This window comes from Megalobrama amblycephala, linkage group LG13, assembly GCF_018812025.1.
Source record: "Megalobrama amblycephala isolate DHTTF-2021 linkage group LG13, ASM1881202v1, whole genome shotgun sequence".
NCBI classification, from domain to species: domain Eukaryota; kingdom Metazoa; phylum Chordata; class Actinopteri; order Cypriniformes; family Xenocyprididae; genus Megalobrama; species Megalobrama amblycephala.
The window spans coordinates 24703754-24720485 of NC_063056.1; the positions used below are offsets into that span (position 1 = coordinate 24703754).

At 36.3% G+C, this 16732-nt stretch overlaps 2 protein-coding genes across 4 annotated transcripts; both read right to left on the reverse strand.

Annotated features, from left to right (window-relative positions):
- Positions 1 to 2178: 2178 nt before the first annotated feature.
- oscp1b (organic solute carrier partner 1b) lies at positions 2179 to 13730 on the reverse strand. 3 transcript variants are annotated; one of them, XM_048152391.1, is made up of 12 exons: positions 13426 to 13730; positions 12790 to 12792; positions 10294 to 10332; positions 9645 to 9799; positions 9120 to 9287; positions 8728 to 8808; positions 8476 to 8579; positions 6719 to 6847; positions 6424 to 6493; positions 4333 to 4472; positions 3506 to 3569; positions 2179 to 3259 (listed from the first exon to the last, which is right to left on the reverse strand). In XM_048152391.1, the coding sequence occupies exons 1-12, from the start codon at positions 13535 to 13537 to the stop codon at positions 3140 to 3142; spliced, it is 1185 nt and encodes a 394-aa protein (XP_048008348.1). In that variant the 5' UTR covers positions 13538 to 13730; the 3' UTR covers positions 2179 to 3139. The 3 variants fall into 3 exon arrangements, with proteins under 3 accessions (XP_048008348.1, XP_048008346.1, XP_048008347.1); XM_048152389.1 differs by lacking the exons at positions 10294 to 10332; positions 12790 to 12792; XM_048152390.1 differs by lacking the exons at positions 3506 to 3569; positions 10294 to 10332; positions 12790 to 12792.
- Positions 13731 to 13875: 145 nt separating this feature from the next.
- Positions 13876 to 16502, reverse strand: LOC125243091 (cornifelin-like). The gene is made up of 4 exons (XM_048152394.1): positions 16347 to 16502; positions 14882 to 15053; positions 14550 to 14686; positions 13876 to 14424 (listed from the first exon to the last, which is right to left on the reverse strand). The coding sequence occupies exons 2-4, from the start codon at positions 14988 to 14990 to the stop codon at positions 14326 to 14328; spliced, it is 345 nt and encodes a 114-aa protein (XP_048008351.1). The 5' UTR covers positions 14991 to 15053; positions 16347 to 16502; the 3' UTR covers positions 13876 to 14325.
- Between the last annotated feature and the right edge of the window lie 230 nt (positions 16503 to 16732).

Consider the following 16732-nt stretch of genomic DNA (forward strand, 5'->3'; position numbering starts at 1 on the left):
TGTTGCATTTGTGTTAAGAACATTCCAGTGGTTATCTCTGATAAATTTTAAAGTGACTTTAAGAAACTGCAGATAAAGCTGAGGGATGTATGTCAAGAATCAGTGCCAGGTGAAATAAACATGGCACATGGATTACACCAAGACTAAAGGGTAAATTAATAGGTAAATAATGATGTACTACCTCTGTTCACGTGAGTACAGCAAACCTCCGGGGGTTTCTTGCATGCACAAGACCCTCGAGATCGTATCCAATTTTAGATCCCCCAAAACTAACCAGCTTCACCCACAACAGCAAGTTTCAATTTAGTGGGCTGGTGCAGGGCTGCATGTCAAACAGAGAGTGTTTTTAAAGGGCAGTAACTGATTTAAGGCTGTGCTGTCTTCCTGTCTTGACTCAGCATGGCCTTTGCCTTAAACCACATGAAACACTTTTATAAGCCTGTGGCTAAACATTGGCCAACCCACGGTGTGTGGGGTGGAAACTGTGAATCATGCTTTACTAGTGCCCATGCCTGATAAAGAAACAGTGGTATTGAAAAAGATTGCAAGGACAATTTCACAAGGACATGAACCTTACTATAATGTCTGGACTTAGCGTGGTTACCTCTAGTTCTTTACTTTCCTTCAAATAACCCATCTCTTGTTATACTGGAATAACAATTCATTTAAAATGTTAAGAATATGATTATTTGTGTCATTATTAAAATATTACTATGTAAAATAACAAATTCTGAGGCAAATGTTAATGGTGCTTTGTGTGTGCTTTGTGTGTGCGTGCAATTTTATAACATGGAGGGTTTATGAGAATATTACTGTTTATGTGAATATCTATATGATTCATATGTATTTTATTTTCACAATATTTCCAAGAAATTTTGAGTCGGTCGCTTTTATATCTCAGAAGTTAGTGTACTGAGATTTGTGACTTCTCAAATGATTCTTATTTGTTTTATGATTCTTTCAAATGATTCATATTTGAAAAATTCATGTAGTTTGACTAGAATGCACCCATGTCAATACATCTGAAATCCATTGGTTTTTTTTATTAATTAAATACAGATTAATTTAATCTGTTTTACTACTTTATTATTATTATTTTGCAATTATATGTGGTGGAATGATTTAAAGGGATAGATAAAGGGGGGAGTCTGTCATCATTTACTCATCCTCATGTTGTTCCTTGAGTTTCTTTTATCTGATGAACACAAAAGAAGATATTATAAAGAATGTTCGTAGCCAGACAGTTGATGGAATCCTACTATGGAAGTCAATGACTACCGTCAACTGCTTGATTACCAACATTCTTTACAATATCTTCTTTTGTGTTAAACAGAAGAAAGAAACTCATACAGGTTTGGAACAATGTGAGGGTAAGTGATGACAAAATTTTCATTTTTGAGTGATCCCTTTAAATTAATAAATGTTGTTGTTAATAATATCATGCTGTACTGTACTGGAAGATGCAGTGTCCCACAAATACTGCAGTGCAGAGTCACACCATGTCAAAATATTTTGCACTGTGGGAGTTAAAAAAGCACAGGTAATGAAAATCAGACGCTCTTTCCCATGGAGGAACAAATGTGACAGCCATTCATTCATAACTGTGTGGGTGAAAGAGACGTCTCCCACGACTATTCAAATGAACACAGGGGTTTTCAGTATTGCTAGTCTGGAAAAGTCATAACAGATCAAGTGCTTAAACAGCATGTGCCAGAGAGACTTGGAGAATTAGGGGGAAAATTAAACAACAGGAGCTTCTTTTCATAAAATTTGACATTCTCTTCGCATAAAACCACTTATTACAAAGTTCTGTGCTGGTTGTTCAAAATGTTTAAAACTGTGGTGTGATAAACTGCACAAGCTAACACTGAAGTGACAACTCTAGGTATTAATGTGAAAAGCATTATATTTGTTGTGATAACTATAGCGATCTGTTTCTGTTTACAATGCTGTCAACAATGCTGCATTATTCTATTGCGCCATCTAGTGTTCATAAAGAAGCCCTAACGTTCTCGACTTTGTGTGACTTTAGCCTTTAATTCATGATCGCACTTTCAATTTTTTTTTTTTACGTTCAACTCACAAAAAAATAGTATTTATGCTTTGTTGAAATTAATATGTTGTGTAAAAATATCAATCAATATATAAAATAGAAACCTTTGGTATGTTGACCAGTAATTAATTTGCAAAAAGATCTATTTTATTTCACATTCAAATCTATTTCAATATAATGAAACAGTAAACAGACAAAAATGAACATTCATATACAGTACATTAACTTCAATAAATAAGCTCTATTATGCTTATGAAAAATAGAAACTATTTCATCCACCATACATATTGCATTGCTTTCTTTCAATGGAAGGTGGTTTCACATATACATTGTCATGTAACATAATGCAACAGTTGCACACTCTAAGACATTTTATTTGAATTTCTTGACGTTGAAATACCTGACTTTGTTGCACTCCCTTTGAATAAAGGCAAAAACAAACAAACACCAATTGTCCTGGGGCTTCCTGTAAACCAGTTTTGGGATCTGTGCTAAACATTTACCTCAAGTGCACTTCGGTTTCCTCCAGTACCCTGTTTTAAGCAGCGCTCGTTATGTGGATACATATCCCGCACCTCTCGGTTGCACATCAAATGGATTTAAATGAATTCCATGTGCACGGATTGTCCTTTTAGACAACTAAGACAAGGACTTTCATTCAGTCCACTGATCTAAATGTCACAGAAGTGTCTGTGGCATCAAAGCCCACATTGCCGGCAGACGCTACAGCGAAGACTGATATCAAACCATTTGCTGAAATATGTGATGACATGGACTTTGCCGCCTCAGTAGGTCCAAACTATCTTCACAGAACGAACATGGAAAAATGAATATGGTCCCACAGCAAGACGCATAATACATTTCTACACCTGCTATTTCTCGCATTCAGTGGGTGGCAGGAGACAAAAATTGCACGAAATTCTCAAAGAAAGAATTTCTCGTTGAGCTTAGCTGATGTTCTGAATATATATGGTTGTCACTGCAGCTCCAGACAAAAGGCCTCTTTGCTGAGTAAGACATTGTAGCACTTTATCCTGCTTAACAGCTCAATCACTCTCCTCAGTCAAAGGGAACACCAAGTTTAAGTCACAGTCCATCCATCATGGCCAGGAGGTCATCACCCTTGCTGCTGGAACTGGGGGAAGGTTCTCCCGTCTCTCCAAACTCTCCCATGATCTTAGCCAGCTCAGCATTGGTCTGTTTGTCCTGAAACGAACCAGCCAGAGGTGTACTGTTACTCCCATCGTCCTCTTTGGCAGTTTAAAGTTAACTTAAGACTCAAAATCTTTAGCCTGTCAAAATCCAATTAGACTAGCTGAGAGCTTTGTCTCAGTGTGGGTGGATCACTGGTAATCAGGCATTACAATGTTTTCTGAGGCCAAGGATCAAATAGCATTGTGCTGAAACAACCTAAGTGTATTACTTTACAAGCGTACAAACATTAAGCATTACCTTTGTTGCCTGGATATTAAGAACTTCATAAGAAAGCTCATCCGGTCTTGATATCAAAGCTTCCCTGTGGGGATAAGCTGTATTTCAATTTTTGCAGGGTCACATTTTACCCCACAGTAAAAAGTAATCACTTATATTTTTATATCCCCTTTTTTTATACATGCGTACATATATACAAAGACATTTAAAAGTTTAAAAGTTTGGGGTCAGTAAGATCTCATGCTCACCAAGGCTACATTTATTTGATCAAAAACAGTAATTATTAATAAACTGTGCATTATTTTTACAATTTAAAATAACTTTTTTCCATTTTAATATATTTTAAAAGGTGTTTTATCAAAATGTGATGTCAAAGCATCATTACTCTAGTCTTCAGTGTCACATGATCCTTCAGAAATCATTCTAATATGCTGATTTGGTGCTCAAGAAACATTTCTTATCATCAATGTTAAAAACAGTTGTGCTGCTTAATATTTTTATGGAAACCATGATATATATTTTTACTTGAAATTTGAATCATTTACTTGAAATAGAAATCTTTTGCAAAATTATAAATGTCTTTACTATCACTTTTGACCTATTTATTTGTCCTTGCTGAATTAAAAGTATACATTTCTTTAATAAAAATGTACTGACCCCAAACAATATATTGCAAAAAAGTGAGTCTAATAAGAATCATTATTGAGAAGAATATTAATTAAAAGCAAGTAAAATATCATGACATATTACATTAAAGGCGTTATTTTGGGGAGAAATGCAGCTTTAAATCTATTAGTGACAGTCTAGTCAAATTCAATTCAGACACTATAACTCAAATAAAAACTCACTCTTCCTCCTCGTCAGTGGCGAAGAGGTTGACACGGAAGCCGGAGTCAGTGCCAGCTGGTTTCTGCACCTCCAGACCTCCCATTAGTCTAGCAAGCAGGTTTAACTCTTCTTTTGCCAAAGGATTCGGAGTTGTGTTGACCTTCAGGATTGTATGAATTTAGTCAAAAATGCATGCTAATTACATAACACATTTTTTTGGAAATATATATTTTTTTACCATTAGCTTTCATGATGCATTTAATGAACCAACATTCTAAAACATTTTAAATAAGATTTGATTATATGAAGAGGATGCAAATTACCAACTATGTTATTTAAAGTGCCCCTATAATGCTTTTTCATTACCTTTCATTTGGTGTGAAATATAGCGGTTTGTAAATGTAAAAGGTCTGCAAGGTTTCAAAGATCAAAGAGCACAATAAATGGAGTTATTGTCTCCCAAAAGAAACCGATTTGGAAATACCTGAAACTAAAACATTAGAAATTCCCATCTTAATTCCTGCACGAACCTATGCATGTTTGCAACAAATTTGCATAATGTTTACCTGGTCTTCATTAGCTGCCAGTGAACAAAATCTACTTTGACCCACCCTCAAATGCTGTAGTTGTAGCCGAGGCTTGGAAGAGTTTGGTATGTGTTGTTGACAACTCGAGAATATGCCGTTTTCTGATATGGTAAAACCTACACCATCCCAACTGTTTGTATCACTGTGTATACAAGCGCAGAGGAAGCCTCCGAAACTGAAATTCAGATATGGTAATGGCTGTTTAATTTCCAACATGCGCTGTAAGCGGTAGACCAATCATAACAGACTGGGCCATCTGACCAATAAGAGCAGAGTATGCTCACAGAAAGGCGGGATTTAGAGAGAGAGAATCCTTTATTGAACCGTTTCAGGCACTGTGAGAAAAGAGGCAATGATGCAATGTACATTATGAGAAGTGTTTTTTGACCTTGGATGCATGTAAACCTATTGCAGGAGACCTCCAAAACAAAATCAAGAACCTTTAAAGGGGGGTATCACACAGTTTCTGCAATCTCATGTTAATCTTGAGTACATACAGAATAGTATATCTCCGAAAAGTCTTTAGTTTTGTCATATTTATAAAAGATATATACGCTGTACCGAGTCTTTTCGGAAAAAAGCAGAGCTCCTGGAGGCGTGTCTGCCGTTAGTGCCATAGGCGGATCTAAAGAGTCACGAGCGCGCGCAGCTTTTGCTTAGAAGCTGTGACATCAAAATAAAAATGGAACAAAAACGTTCATGTTGTTTACATTATATGCACTTGTGCGCCGATTGCCAACAAAACAGAGACATCTGATGCAGCTTTACTCACCACCTGTGATCTGCAAATCCAGCAACGAACTGGGACTTGCTTACAAAGCATTCATCACCGAAATCCCGGGAACAAACAAACATACGCGCACAACTCCGTTGCTGCCCCGGAAAAACAAACTTCATCCACTGTTCCCTTAATGCTGGGTTCTTTGGGAAGCTGAAAAAGGTAATCTTTCCCTCACAACCAAAAACACATTCCTTCGGTGACAGGAGCTGCGTCTTCCGGAGGTCGCATTTGAAGGCTACATACGTGATCAAAGATGTCATATTTAAGAAAGTAACCATAATAAAATTGACTGATATTCATTGTGAGGTGTAAAATACTGTAATTTTTTTCTTACTTTGCAATCTAACGATTATTTTTCTTAAATGACTCGAAGGATGCAGCCCCCTGAATTGGGACACAGCCATTGTTGAAAAATCTCTCGGCTTCTGTATCCTGAATGAAACGCGTTGATGGGTGTGCTCTTGATCTTGCTTATCATACAGGCCATACTCGAAAAAAAAATCCTGAACCCCGGTCCACAACCAGAAGTAGTGTATTTGGCACAGAAATACTCTGTCATACGTCCAACTCATGTTTTGAAACTTTGGCCAAGTTTAGCATGAGAATGCAACTCTTTAACAGTGTAAATAAGTCAGAATGCATGAAATAGCATTACACCCCCTCTTTAAAATAGCATAACAGGGGCACTTTAAAAATAATATTTAAACAACAACAAAAAAAGTATAATTAATTTATAATCTTACCTTGGTGTGCTGTGAGGAGTTTTTGGAGGTTCCAGACATGTGTGTCTCAACAGGGCGGCTCACACTGTACCTGAAAGAACAAACAGATAATGCTCCAGTGAAAGGCTACCTGTCTCAGGTTTACAGCTAAATTATTCACAAATCAATTAGAGATGACACTTTGCTACAGATAAAACAGATAAAACGTGATGAATTACACCCCTGTATCTGAAGATCCACAGGAGATGTAAGTCATATGATTCCACTAATGAATATTAGTGGGAATGAGTATTATTAGAAAGTGGTTGATGCTCACATGTTTGTGCCCAGTTTGATGACTCGATCACCATACATTTCAAAAGATCCCTCACGGAGAGCGGTGTTGTAGTTGCCACCATCGCGGAACTGCATCCTTCTCACCTCCTCACCACTACAGCTAAACATCCTGGGAATTAAACACAGTGATGAAAAAATAATTGATAAATAATGAATACATTTAAAATCATTTTAAACAGCATTTCTTATTAGAAATGATCTAACACTTTTAGAAAACTTTAATAATTATTTTATACAGGCCGAGACGTAATGCAATATTAAAAAAAACAAAACAAAAAAAACTTTAAAAGTTAATTTCTCTCATCACAGATGTAAAAATGATGCTTAAAAGAAATGGTGATCAGTTTCAATAACTGGTCATATTATACATATTATAAATTCATAAAGCTAAATTTTGATGTTGATAAAAAAATAGTTCCTGGACATCATGTTCTATGTCAGCTATTCCTAAGCGCTATTAGAATAAGTGCTTTCAGTCACAGTCTAAACACAGACCCTGCTATACTTAGAAAAGCTCTCTTATATGCCCAAGTCTCTTGTTAATGCAATTATCTATAAACCCTCACTGTCAGACTCTGTCTGGTGATTTCAGAGCAAACATATGCACAACTTCAGCATTAAATTCAGAGGCTATTTATTTATAATGTTCAAATCAAATCCTGCCATTCTCAGCCTTTTAAAGGTGCCGTAGAACGTCTTTTCAAAGGATGTAATATAAGTCTAAGGTGTCCCCTGAATGTGTCTGTGAAGTTTCAGCTCAAAATACCCCATAGATTTTTTTAAATTAATTTTTTTAACTGCCTATTTTGGGGCATCATTAACTATGCACCGATTCAGGCTGCGCGGCCCCTTTAAATCTCTCGCTCCCTGCCCTCCCGAGCACTCGACTATAAGTGCAGTTATACAGTGCATAAACAAAGTTCACACAGCTAATATAACCTTCAAATGGATCTTTACAAGATGTTCGTCATTCATGCTGCATGCATGCATCGATTCCTGTGAGTATAGTATTTATTTGGATGTTTACATTTGATTCTGAATGAGTTTGAGGCTATATGCTCTGTGGCTAACGGGCTAATGCTACACTGTTGGAGAGATTTACAAAGAATGAAGTTGTGTTTATGAATTATATAGACTGCAAGTGTTTAAAAATGAAAATAGCGACGGCTCTCTTGTCTCCGCGAATACAGTAATAAACGATGGTAACTTTAACCACATTTAACAGTACATTAGCAACATGTTAACAAAACATTTAGAAAGACAATTTACAAATATCACTAAAAATATCATGTAATCATGGATCATGTCAGTTATTATTGCTCCATCTGCCATTTTTCGCTATTGTTCTTGCTTGCTTACCTAGTCTGATGATTCAGCTGTGCACAGATCCAGGCGTTAATACTGGCTTGTGTAATGCCTTAAACATGGGCTGGCATATGCAAATATTGGGGGCATACATATTAATGATCCCGACTGTTACGTAACAGTCGGTGTTATGTTGAGATTCACCTGGTCTTCGGAGGTCTTTTAAACAAATGAGATTTATATAAGAAGGAGGAAACAATGGAGTTTGAAACTCAACGTATGTCTTTTCCATGTACTGAACTCTTGTTATTCAACTATGCCGAGGTAAATTCAATTTTTGATTCTAGGGCACCTTTAAATGCTTTGGTCACATCAATACTGGAAAATATGTGTTTTGTGTTAGGTGCGCTGCATTAACCCTATCCAGCTAACCTCATGAGTCCTGGGGTATGCGTCCCATACGGAACAGGGCCTGACGTGGGGAGGACGAATCGTCCGTTGGAGTTCTGTACTTTGTCTTTCAGGAAAATTGATACCTAAAAAACAAGATTCATATCATGTTTAAATATATTTTGACTTCGTCAAAATGATTATTTTCTGCACCTTCATAAACATGACCAATATTATTGTATTTATATATATTCTGTATTCATTTACATAAATCAAAATAGAGAAAAGACTTACTCTTATATGCATATCTTGAAAGAAGATGAGGAGTGTTTGTCTAATTAGTTGAAACTCTCCACCAGATAAAGGGGTATATATCTAAGAGTTACAAGCAAAAGAATAAGACAATGACAGCTAAATATTTGCACAATCATTATAATAATAATAACATCATATATTATCATTATTATCATTATTAATAATACCAAACAATGGAAAAAAATATATTATAATATTAAATAATAACATTAACATAATAAAATATTAAATAATATTAATATTAAACACTAATATTAAATTAACAGTTATTAACAATGAAACAATTATTTATTACATTTAATAATTTAAAAAAATAAAATGTAATTCTGAGCAGTAGTGCCTTTACACAGAGATTGAAGAGACAGTTCTACCTCTATGAGTTGTTTGTTTGTTTCATCCACTTGGCTGAGGATGCTGGGAGTGTCTTTCACAAAGTCCCTGATGGCATCCATATGGTTGAAGGACACAAGGAGGATGTCTTTAGGGCGAGGACACAGAAGGACTTGATACTTGAATGCCATGGTCATCAAGTCATACAGCTGTGCATGGGAAAAGCAAAATAAAGCAGCCATTACATATTTCATCATATTACACACCAGAGGGAGCCATTTATCATTATTACGCTTATTAAAATATACTGATATCTATACATAAAATAGAATATTATTAAATACAAAAGAGAATTTCAAAGTAAAGATCAACATAAAATAATACAGGTGAAAAGAACTAAAAAAAACCTCATAAGAACTGATTTGTTTACTAAGAATACAGAGAGTTTTGTAGAAAGTTCTCACTAGGAAAATATTCAAGAACGGCACCAATAAAAATAAAGCAACTGTCTGTTCTCAGAATTCAAGAAAATGACAATGCATCCTTGACTTGAGTTGAGTTTTCACCTTGTCCATACTAGCTTGGTTGAGTCTCATGATAGAGGCGTGAGCCAGTCGGTCAAACACCGTCCTGAGGGCCTTCTTGGAGTACAGCTCTTGTGGCTTGAACAACTCCTCCAGGAACTTCTTATTGAACATGGTGGTAATGATATCATTCATAACTACCACAACACAAACACAAAGACAGTGATGCAATGAGTCAAAAGCAATTCTGTGCAAAAATGAAGCTGAAAACAAAGCCAACACAATGCAGTCTGTACTGTAGAAAGCTGTTTTGCCAAGAAAGATAGATAAACAAAAATAATAGGCTATAAATCAAAACTGGCAGATGTTTTCACAGAGAAGCAAGCTGAAAATTGTCATCACATGTTGAATGAGGAAAACACAAATGCTAGGAACATATACTGCCACATGGAGGATTTCATTTATATCTCAGTACTAAAAATAACTATATTTGCTTCCTGAATCTTTGGGGTTCTTATTTTACAATGGTGTATTTCTCACGCGAAAACATTCAAAATGTGAAATTACAATTAAAGTAGCACAAAACCCCCATCTCCCTCTACACAGCAAGTGCCTATGTGAGCTGGCATGTGCACACGCACACTACTTTGCTCTATGGCCAGCGGCAAAGCAAGCAGAATGTTAACAATACCTCTTTTTCTGTCCTCCTCTAGCCAATCTGCTACAGTGGCTACAAAGATTGCAAATCGAAAGGGACATATTTAAAATGATCCTTTAAGGAAGTTAACTAAATAGCAGGTTCGGCATCAGCTACATATATATACATCACATCTACAAGCTACAAGAAACTTATTCAAACTGTTTTGTAACCTCTGTGGCCCACTTTGATACCAAAGGCCAGTGTCGGCACAACTACAACGTTCATTAAGAATATTTCAGAATGCAAGTAAGAGAGGAAACCCTGACACAGGAACGTACATTAGACAGGAAACCATGATACTGGCAAGCTCTTGAGCAAATGTAATTAAGCCACAGCGTTGCATGCAACAGAAGTAAGGGTGAACAAATGCAGAGTCCAATTGACATCTCATTTTTTATAAGCTTGAAACATGCAAACTTCATCACCTCCATTATCAAAATTCTTATGAACATTTTTGATTTTTAGATATTAATATATAGTGAAAAGCAAAAAAATATGGACAGTATATTATATTTTGATTAATATTATTTTATTAATTTAATACACAATATTATTTTTTTGTAAAAATGTTTTGTCAAAAATGTGTAATATTTGTGCTATCACTTGTTATATTTGTTTTCTAATGCAAAGACGATCGCATTTTTAGGGGGGGCCATTGCATTTTTCCATGGACAATTTTTGACATCTTTTGCATTATTAAAATGTTTTTTTCTCATTTAAAGGCACAATATGTACATTTTCGCCGTTAGAGTTTGCCTATTCAAAACAAAGGCGTAGCTTGATGACGCCGAGGTTGAGCACAGAATCACGGGAGATGTCGTCTTCACCTCACAGCCAGGGGAAAAGAATCTGACGGGCAGAAAACATGTTCATGGATGAGATCATTAACGTTACTGTAGTATGAAGCAGAACAGGGCCGAGTGCTGTGGGAGCTGAGCCAAGCCGCCGGAGCGATTGCTAACCCCTTATTTACACTGCACACATTTGCGGCGCATTACGGCTCCGACACGGCCACTCTAGTCAATGCTTGTGTTTACACCAGCCGCGCCGCGGCATGTTTCAGAAGCGGCTCGCCGCACCACTTCGCTAAAGATAGGTGCTAGTCTTTTTTTGACGGATGCCGCGTCCAAGCTGCGCATCTCAAATAAATAAAGTCAAACAAAATAAAGTCAAAATAATCACCCTGTGTAGACTCTTGCTCATATTTCACATTACTACAAGAAGATTCGAAGTTGAAAAACTTGAAAATCTTTTATTCTTAAAGGGATAGTTCACCCAAAAATGAAAATTTTAGGTTTATCTGCTTACCCCCAGCGCATCCAAGATGTAGGTGACTTTGTTTCTTCAGTAGAACACAAATGATGATTTTTAACTGCAACCGCTGCCGTCTGTCAGTCAAATAATGCTAGTGGATGGGAACTTCTACTATAAGAGTAAATAAAACTTGCATAGACAAGTCCAAATTAAACCCTGCAGCTCGTGACGACACATTGATGTCCTAAGACACGAAACGATCGGTTTGTGCGAGAAACCGAACAGTATTTATATAATTTTTTACCTCTAATACACCACTATGTCCAACTGCATTCATCACTCGATTCGTTTGGTCTGATCGCGCTCTGACAACGGCAGTGATGTCTCGCGCATATACTTCAATGAGTGCTAGACATCACTGCCGCTGTCAGAGCGCGATCAGACCTTACTAACGAGTGCTGCACACGGTTGGACATAGTGGTGTATTAGAGTTAAAAAATGATATAAATACTGTTCGGTTTCTCGCACAAACCAATCGTTTCGTGTCTTAGGACATCAATGTGTCGTCACGAGCCGCAGGGTTTAATTTGGTCTATGCAAGTTTTATTTACTCTTATAGTAGAAGTTCCCATCCACTAGCATTATTTGACTGACAGACGGCAACGGTTGGAGTTAAAAATCATCATTTGTGTTCTACTGAGGAAACAAAGTCACCTACATCTTTGGATGCGCTGGGGGTAAGCAGATAAACATCAAATTTTCATTTTTGGGTGAACTATCCCTTTAAGTGTATTAACTTCACATGTAGGCTACAGCAAAATAAAGTATGGCATAGCAATAAACACAATTAAACTGGACAAAATATAACCATTTAGCCATAAAAAACACACAAAAAATCAAGTAAAACAACGTCAGGCAAATCTTGTGGTCTCGCGAATCCAACCGCTTCGCTTTTGAAATGCTCCTGGTGTGAGTTGACACCGCATAGAGGATGGAACAAAACCGTAACACACTGCAAACGAGTGCAGTGTAAATAAGGGGTAAAGAGAGATGAGCACGACACATGGCTCGAGAGCAGCGGAACTTTTATTATGCCACAGTCCGCTTCTTCCGGTCAAGCGTATGTGGGGCAATGAAGTGCTGTTTTATCATATTAGATACATTTGTGTTGAAAATTATGTTATAATGTTACTCTGTTTGTTCGCTTGGCGGCTGCTGTGAGACACTTGTTACACACTGCAGTAAGCTAGATCGATATTAGAATATCATATGAATAAAATCAAGAAAACGAGACTCAGACAATAAGACTAAACGTGTTGAGCTATATAACAATGATTAGTTTTCTGTCTATAAATGTGTCCAAACAGTTGTTCCCTTGTCTAATAAAAGATAGCTACAAAATAAAACCGGAAATCGACGGTAACGCAGGTATGATGTCATTGATAGGCGACGCACAGACACGGTCCGTGTCCTGGTTAAAATTGCTTATTTCTCTAGATTAAAACATTCTTGGAAACATCTGGGATAATGTAAGTACACAAATCAACAAAATATATAACACTGTTCTAGTGGGTTTTGGATATTTTAATCCAAAAATCGTACATATTGTGCCTTTAAATAATGTCGTCTACAAGGGATGGCATAACAATGCAAAAATGACATGTTTCCTGCATGTAACTGACCAGGGATCACTGTATTCAAATACACGGGCTAACTGGCTAATTGTGTACAGCAATAGCAGAAGATCCAACAGCTCCTTTCCTTTAAAAAGATCACACACAATGATCATAAATACAACGTTTACATCATAATCTGGGTCTCCAGAAAAGATTGCTTTATCAACTCCCTGGCATATTAGCTGCCATCTACCTTTCTTCGCTTTATCTGCTGGGATATTCTGAGCCCGCAGGCGCTGATCCAGGATGTACAGCATTTCTCCACCCAGATTAATGAAGAGAAGAGGCAGCGTTCGCGTCGACATCCCCTCTGGAGATGGATCAAGAACACCTAGTATCGGTAAGCAATCACTGGTTGTCAATAAAAAGCCGCGATCTGCGCTCTGTGTGTCTATATCTGAAGATCCTGGAGAATAAAATAAGCGTCTATAAGCCCTCTATCGGTTGCCAGGTCACCGCCAAAAACAGCCAATCAGAGGCGCTCGTACTGCTGCGCGATGATGACGCAATACGTCTCGACATGAAAAGCAGGTAATACAATAAACATTTTTGTGCATTTATCTCATTTATGTATTGAGGTGAAGGTAGATATATAATTTGTATAGTTGTTTGCTAAGCAAAAAAACACAGCAGCAAGCGAAAATAAATAAACGTGAAAAGTGGTGTTTTTTATTTCATATGAATAGACGATTCCACTGTATTGTGTTTGAGGTGAATATTAAATATGACAAACAGCTCATGTACAGTACAGTTACATATTAATGCTGCAGTTTGGCACATTTTGAGCATTACAGCAAAATTGTCAGCACATACAATGTAATAATGAATATTGCAAGTATTACAGTCTTAAATTCAAGACTTAACTGCAGTAATATAACACACTTTACATTATTTAATAAGTAAACAGTATTGGTCATCTCTTTTTTATTTCCAAAGAATGTATGTTTACGGATTCTATCATGGTTTTAATTCTCCTGCCATACTTAGGTGATTTGCACTTAAGGTATGATTATTGATTAATGAATTAATTAATGTTTAATTTGAATGCTTTCAAAAATATAAAAGAATTTTAAAACTGAAACAGTAAAGAGGTCTAGGTCTCTCCATTCCTGATACGAATTTCTCTGGCCATTCGACATGTTTCAAATAGTCCACAGCAACAGGCCATCAAAGCATCATTGCAAATTGTGCCCTGCAGGGAAAAATAAAGAATGGCATTGTGAAATACGTACAAGTGGAGACAGCAATAAATGCATGGATACGATTTCTTAAATACAATATGGGAAATCTGATCCTCAATTTTTAGTAGGCCTATACCTGTATTCCATAGGTCAGTCGCATGTGTGTCCTCAATGCAGCCATTCCTCCAGGTACACATGCAAGACATACATTCTCACCATACTTGTTTGCTGTGTAACAGCTGAGAGCTATTGGACAGATACAGCCAAGAGCACCTAGACAGTGGAAAAAAGCAGACAAGATCATGTGTTTTATGTTAACAATGTGACACTGATAAAAGCAGTAAAGTGACTAAACCGGTGTTCTCATTGGCTAAATATTAAACCACAGCTAAAATATACCAATAAAATCTTTTTGAAGTTCGGGTTGCATGTAATTTGGATGGTTTGCTGACTGATCTCAGAACTTACAGACAAGTAGGTCACTGCAGCAAGAACAAAGACCAGTGCTCCATTCTCCAGTCTGCACATTTGTACCATAAGAGCCGGCACCAGGCTGAGTGATGACTGGGTTTGACATGTCAATCAAAATGATGAGCAGTCCAGCAAGGAAGCCGAGAAAATGGCTCGAGATGTTTTCTTCCTAGGTGATTTGTAAAAAGAATGACAAATTTATATCTATCAACTGACTACGAAACCAGTCACAAGGGTCAATTGAGATTTATACGTCCTCTGAAAGCTGAATAAATAATCTTTCCATTGATGTATGGTTTGTTAGGACAATATTTTAACGAGATACAACTATTTGAAAATCTGGAATCTGAGGGTGCAAAAAAAATAAAAATAAATCAATATTGAGGAAATCGCCTTTAAAGTTGTCCAAATGAAGTCCTTAGCAATGCATATCCACTCACAAAAATAATGTTTTTATATATTCATGGTAGGAAATTTACAAAATATCTTCATGGAACATGATCTTTACTTAATATCCGAATTATTTTTGGCATAAAAGAAAAATTGATCATTTTAACGGTAACACTTTACAATAAGGTTCATTATTCAACATTAGTTAACTACATTAGTTAACATGAACTAATAATGAACTGCACTTTTACAGCATTTATTAATCTTAGTTAAATGTTCATTTCAACATTTACTAATACATTATTAAAATCTTGTTAAGTAAACTAACATGAACAAACAATGAACTATATTTTCATTAACTGACGTTAACAAAGATTAGTAAATACAGTAACAAATGTATTGCCTATGGTTAGTTCATGTTAGTTAACTAATGAACCTTATTGTAAAGTGTTACCATTTTAACTCATACAATGTATTGTATATACCAGTGCGACTTATGACTGGTTTTGTGGTCCAGGGCCACAAATAACACTTCCTAATTATAGATTAAACACCATTTTAGAAAGAAAAACATTTATTACGTAACATTTTCCATTCGTGCTATTGAAAAGATAGTTCACCATGCACAAGATGAAAATTCTGTCATTATTTACTCACCCACATCATCCCAAATTTGTACCATGCTATTTTTTTTGTGTGTGCAGCACAATATGATGTCTATAATTTTTCCATACAATGAAAGTCAATACTACTTTGGACCCCATTGACTTTTATTGTATGAGCAAAAACAATTGAAACACTCATCGAAATATCTTTTTTGTGTTCCACTGAAAAGTTATACTGGAAGGTAGAGAGTTAGTAAAAATATTTTTTAAAAGTCTTTAACAGATTTTTCTTGTCTACATCCAACCAATATTAAACAAATAATACAAAATCATTTGGTTGATTATAACGTGACAGAAGAAACTAATAGCTTTGAGTTTAAGGCTATAGAACTATTTTTGTTATTTTAAATCCTTAAAAATGTTCTATAATATAAAGTAAGCAGTAGTAGACGACGACAAAAAAGTACCTCGTGTTCTTTCGAGCCTCTTGATCAGCTTGCAGCTGAAAAGGAAGTTGTGACACAAACCAACACACCGCGCTTGCTACTCTCGTATGCATCGTTTCCGATTCACGCATTTAAGTTTTACACCAAGCAGATCACAGGGGGAGGTCTGCGTTGTAATAGGAAATGTGACCTACAAGAATTCTTAACAATCAATGGATAATCTCACACGAGTAAAGGATTGATAGTTTGACCTCAGATCATGCACCTGATTTGTCATGCATTTCTTGTAAAATTATCGAGTTCAAGGAACTGAGAACAGCCAAACCATTTGCACTAGCCGCACAACCACAATGCATCAGTCTTTCGTATGACACAGGTCTTCATCAGCTGCTGATCCAAAACTCCTG

What these genes read in the sequence shown, in the direction of transcription:
- oscp1b (XM_048152391.1), bottom strand. Translation starts at nt 13,537, where the DNA reads ATGTCGACGCGAACGCTGCCTCTTCTCTTCATTAATCTGGGTGGAGAA. An exon ending in CATACCCCAGGACTCATGAG is followed by an intron (nt 6,848 to 8,475) that starts GTTAGCTGGATA and finishes TTTAATTCCCAG; the next exon opens with GATGTTTAGCTGTAGTGGTG. An exon ending in TTAATATCCAGGCAACAAAG is followed by an intron (nt 3,260 to 3,505) that starts GTAATGCTTAAT and finishes GGTTCGTTTCAG; the next exon opens with GACAAACAGACCAATGCTGA.
- LOC125243091 (XM_048152394.1), bottom strand. Translation starts at nt 14,990, where the DNA reads ATGTCAAACCCAGTCATCACTCAGCCTGGTGCCGGCTCTTATGGTACA. An exon ending in CTGCAGTGACCTACTTGTCT is followed by an intron (nt 14,687 to 14,881) that starts GTAAGTTCTGAG and finishes TCCACTGTCTAG; the next exon opens with GTGCTCTTGGCTGTATCTGT. An exon ending in GACTGACCTATGGAATACAG is followed by an intron (nt 14,425 to 14,549) that starts GTATAGGCCTAC and finishes TTTTCCCTGCAG; the next exon opens with GGCACAATTTGCAATGATGC.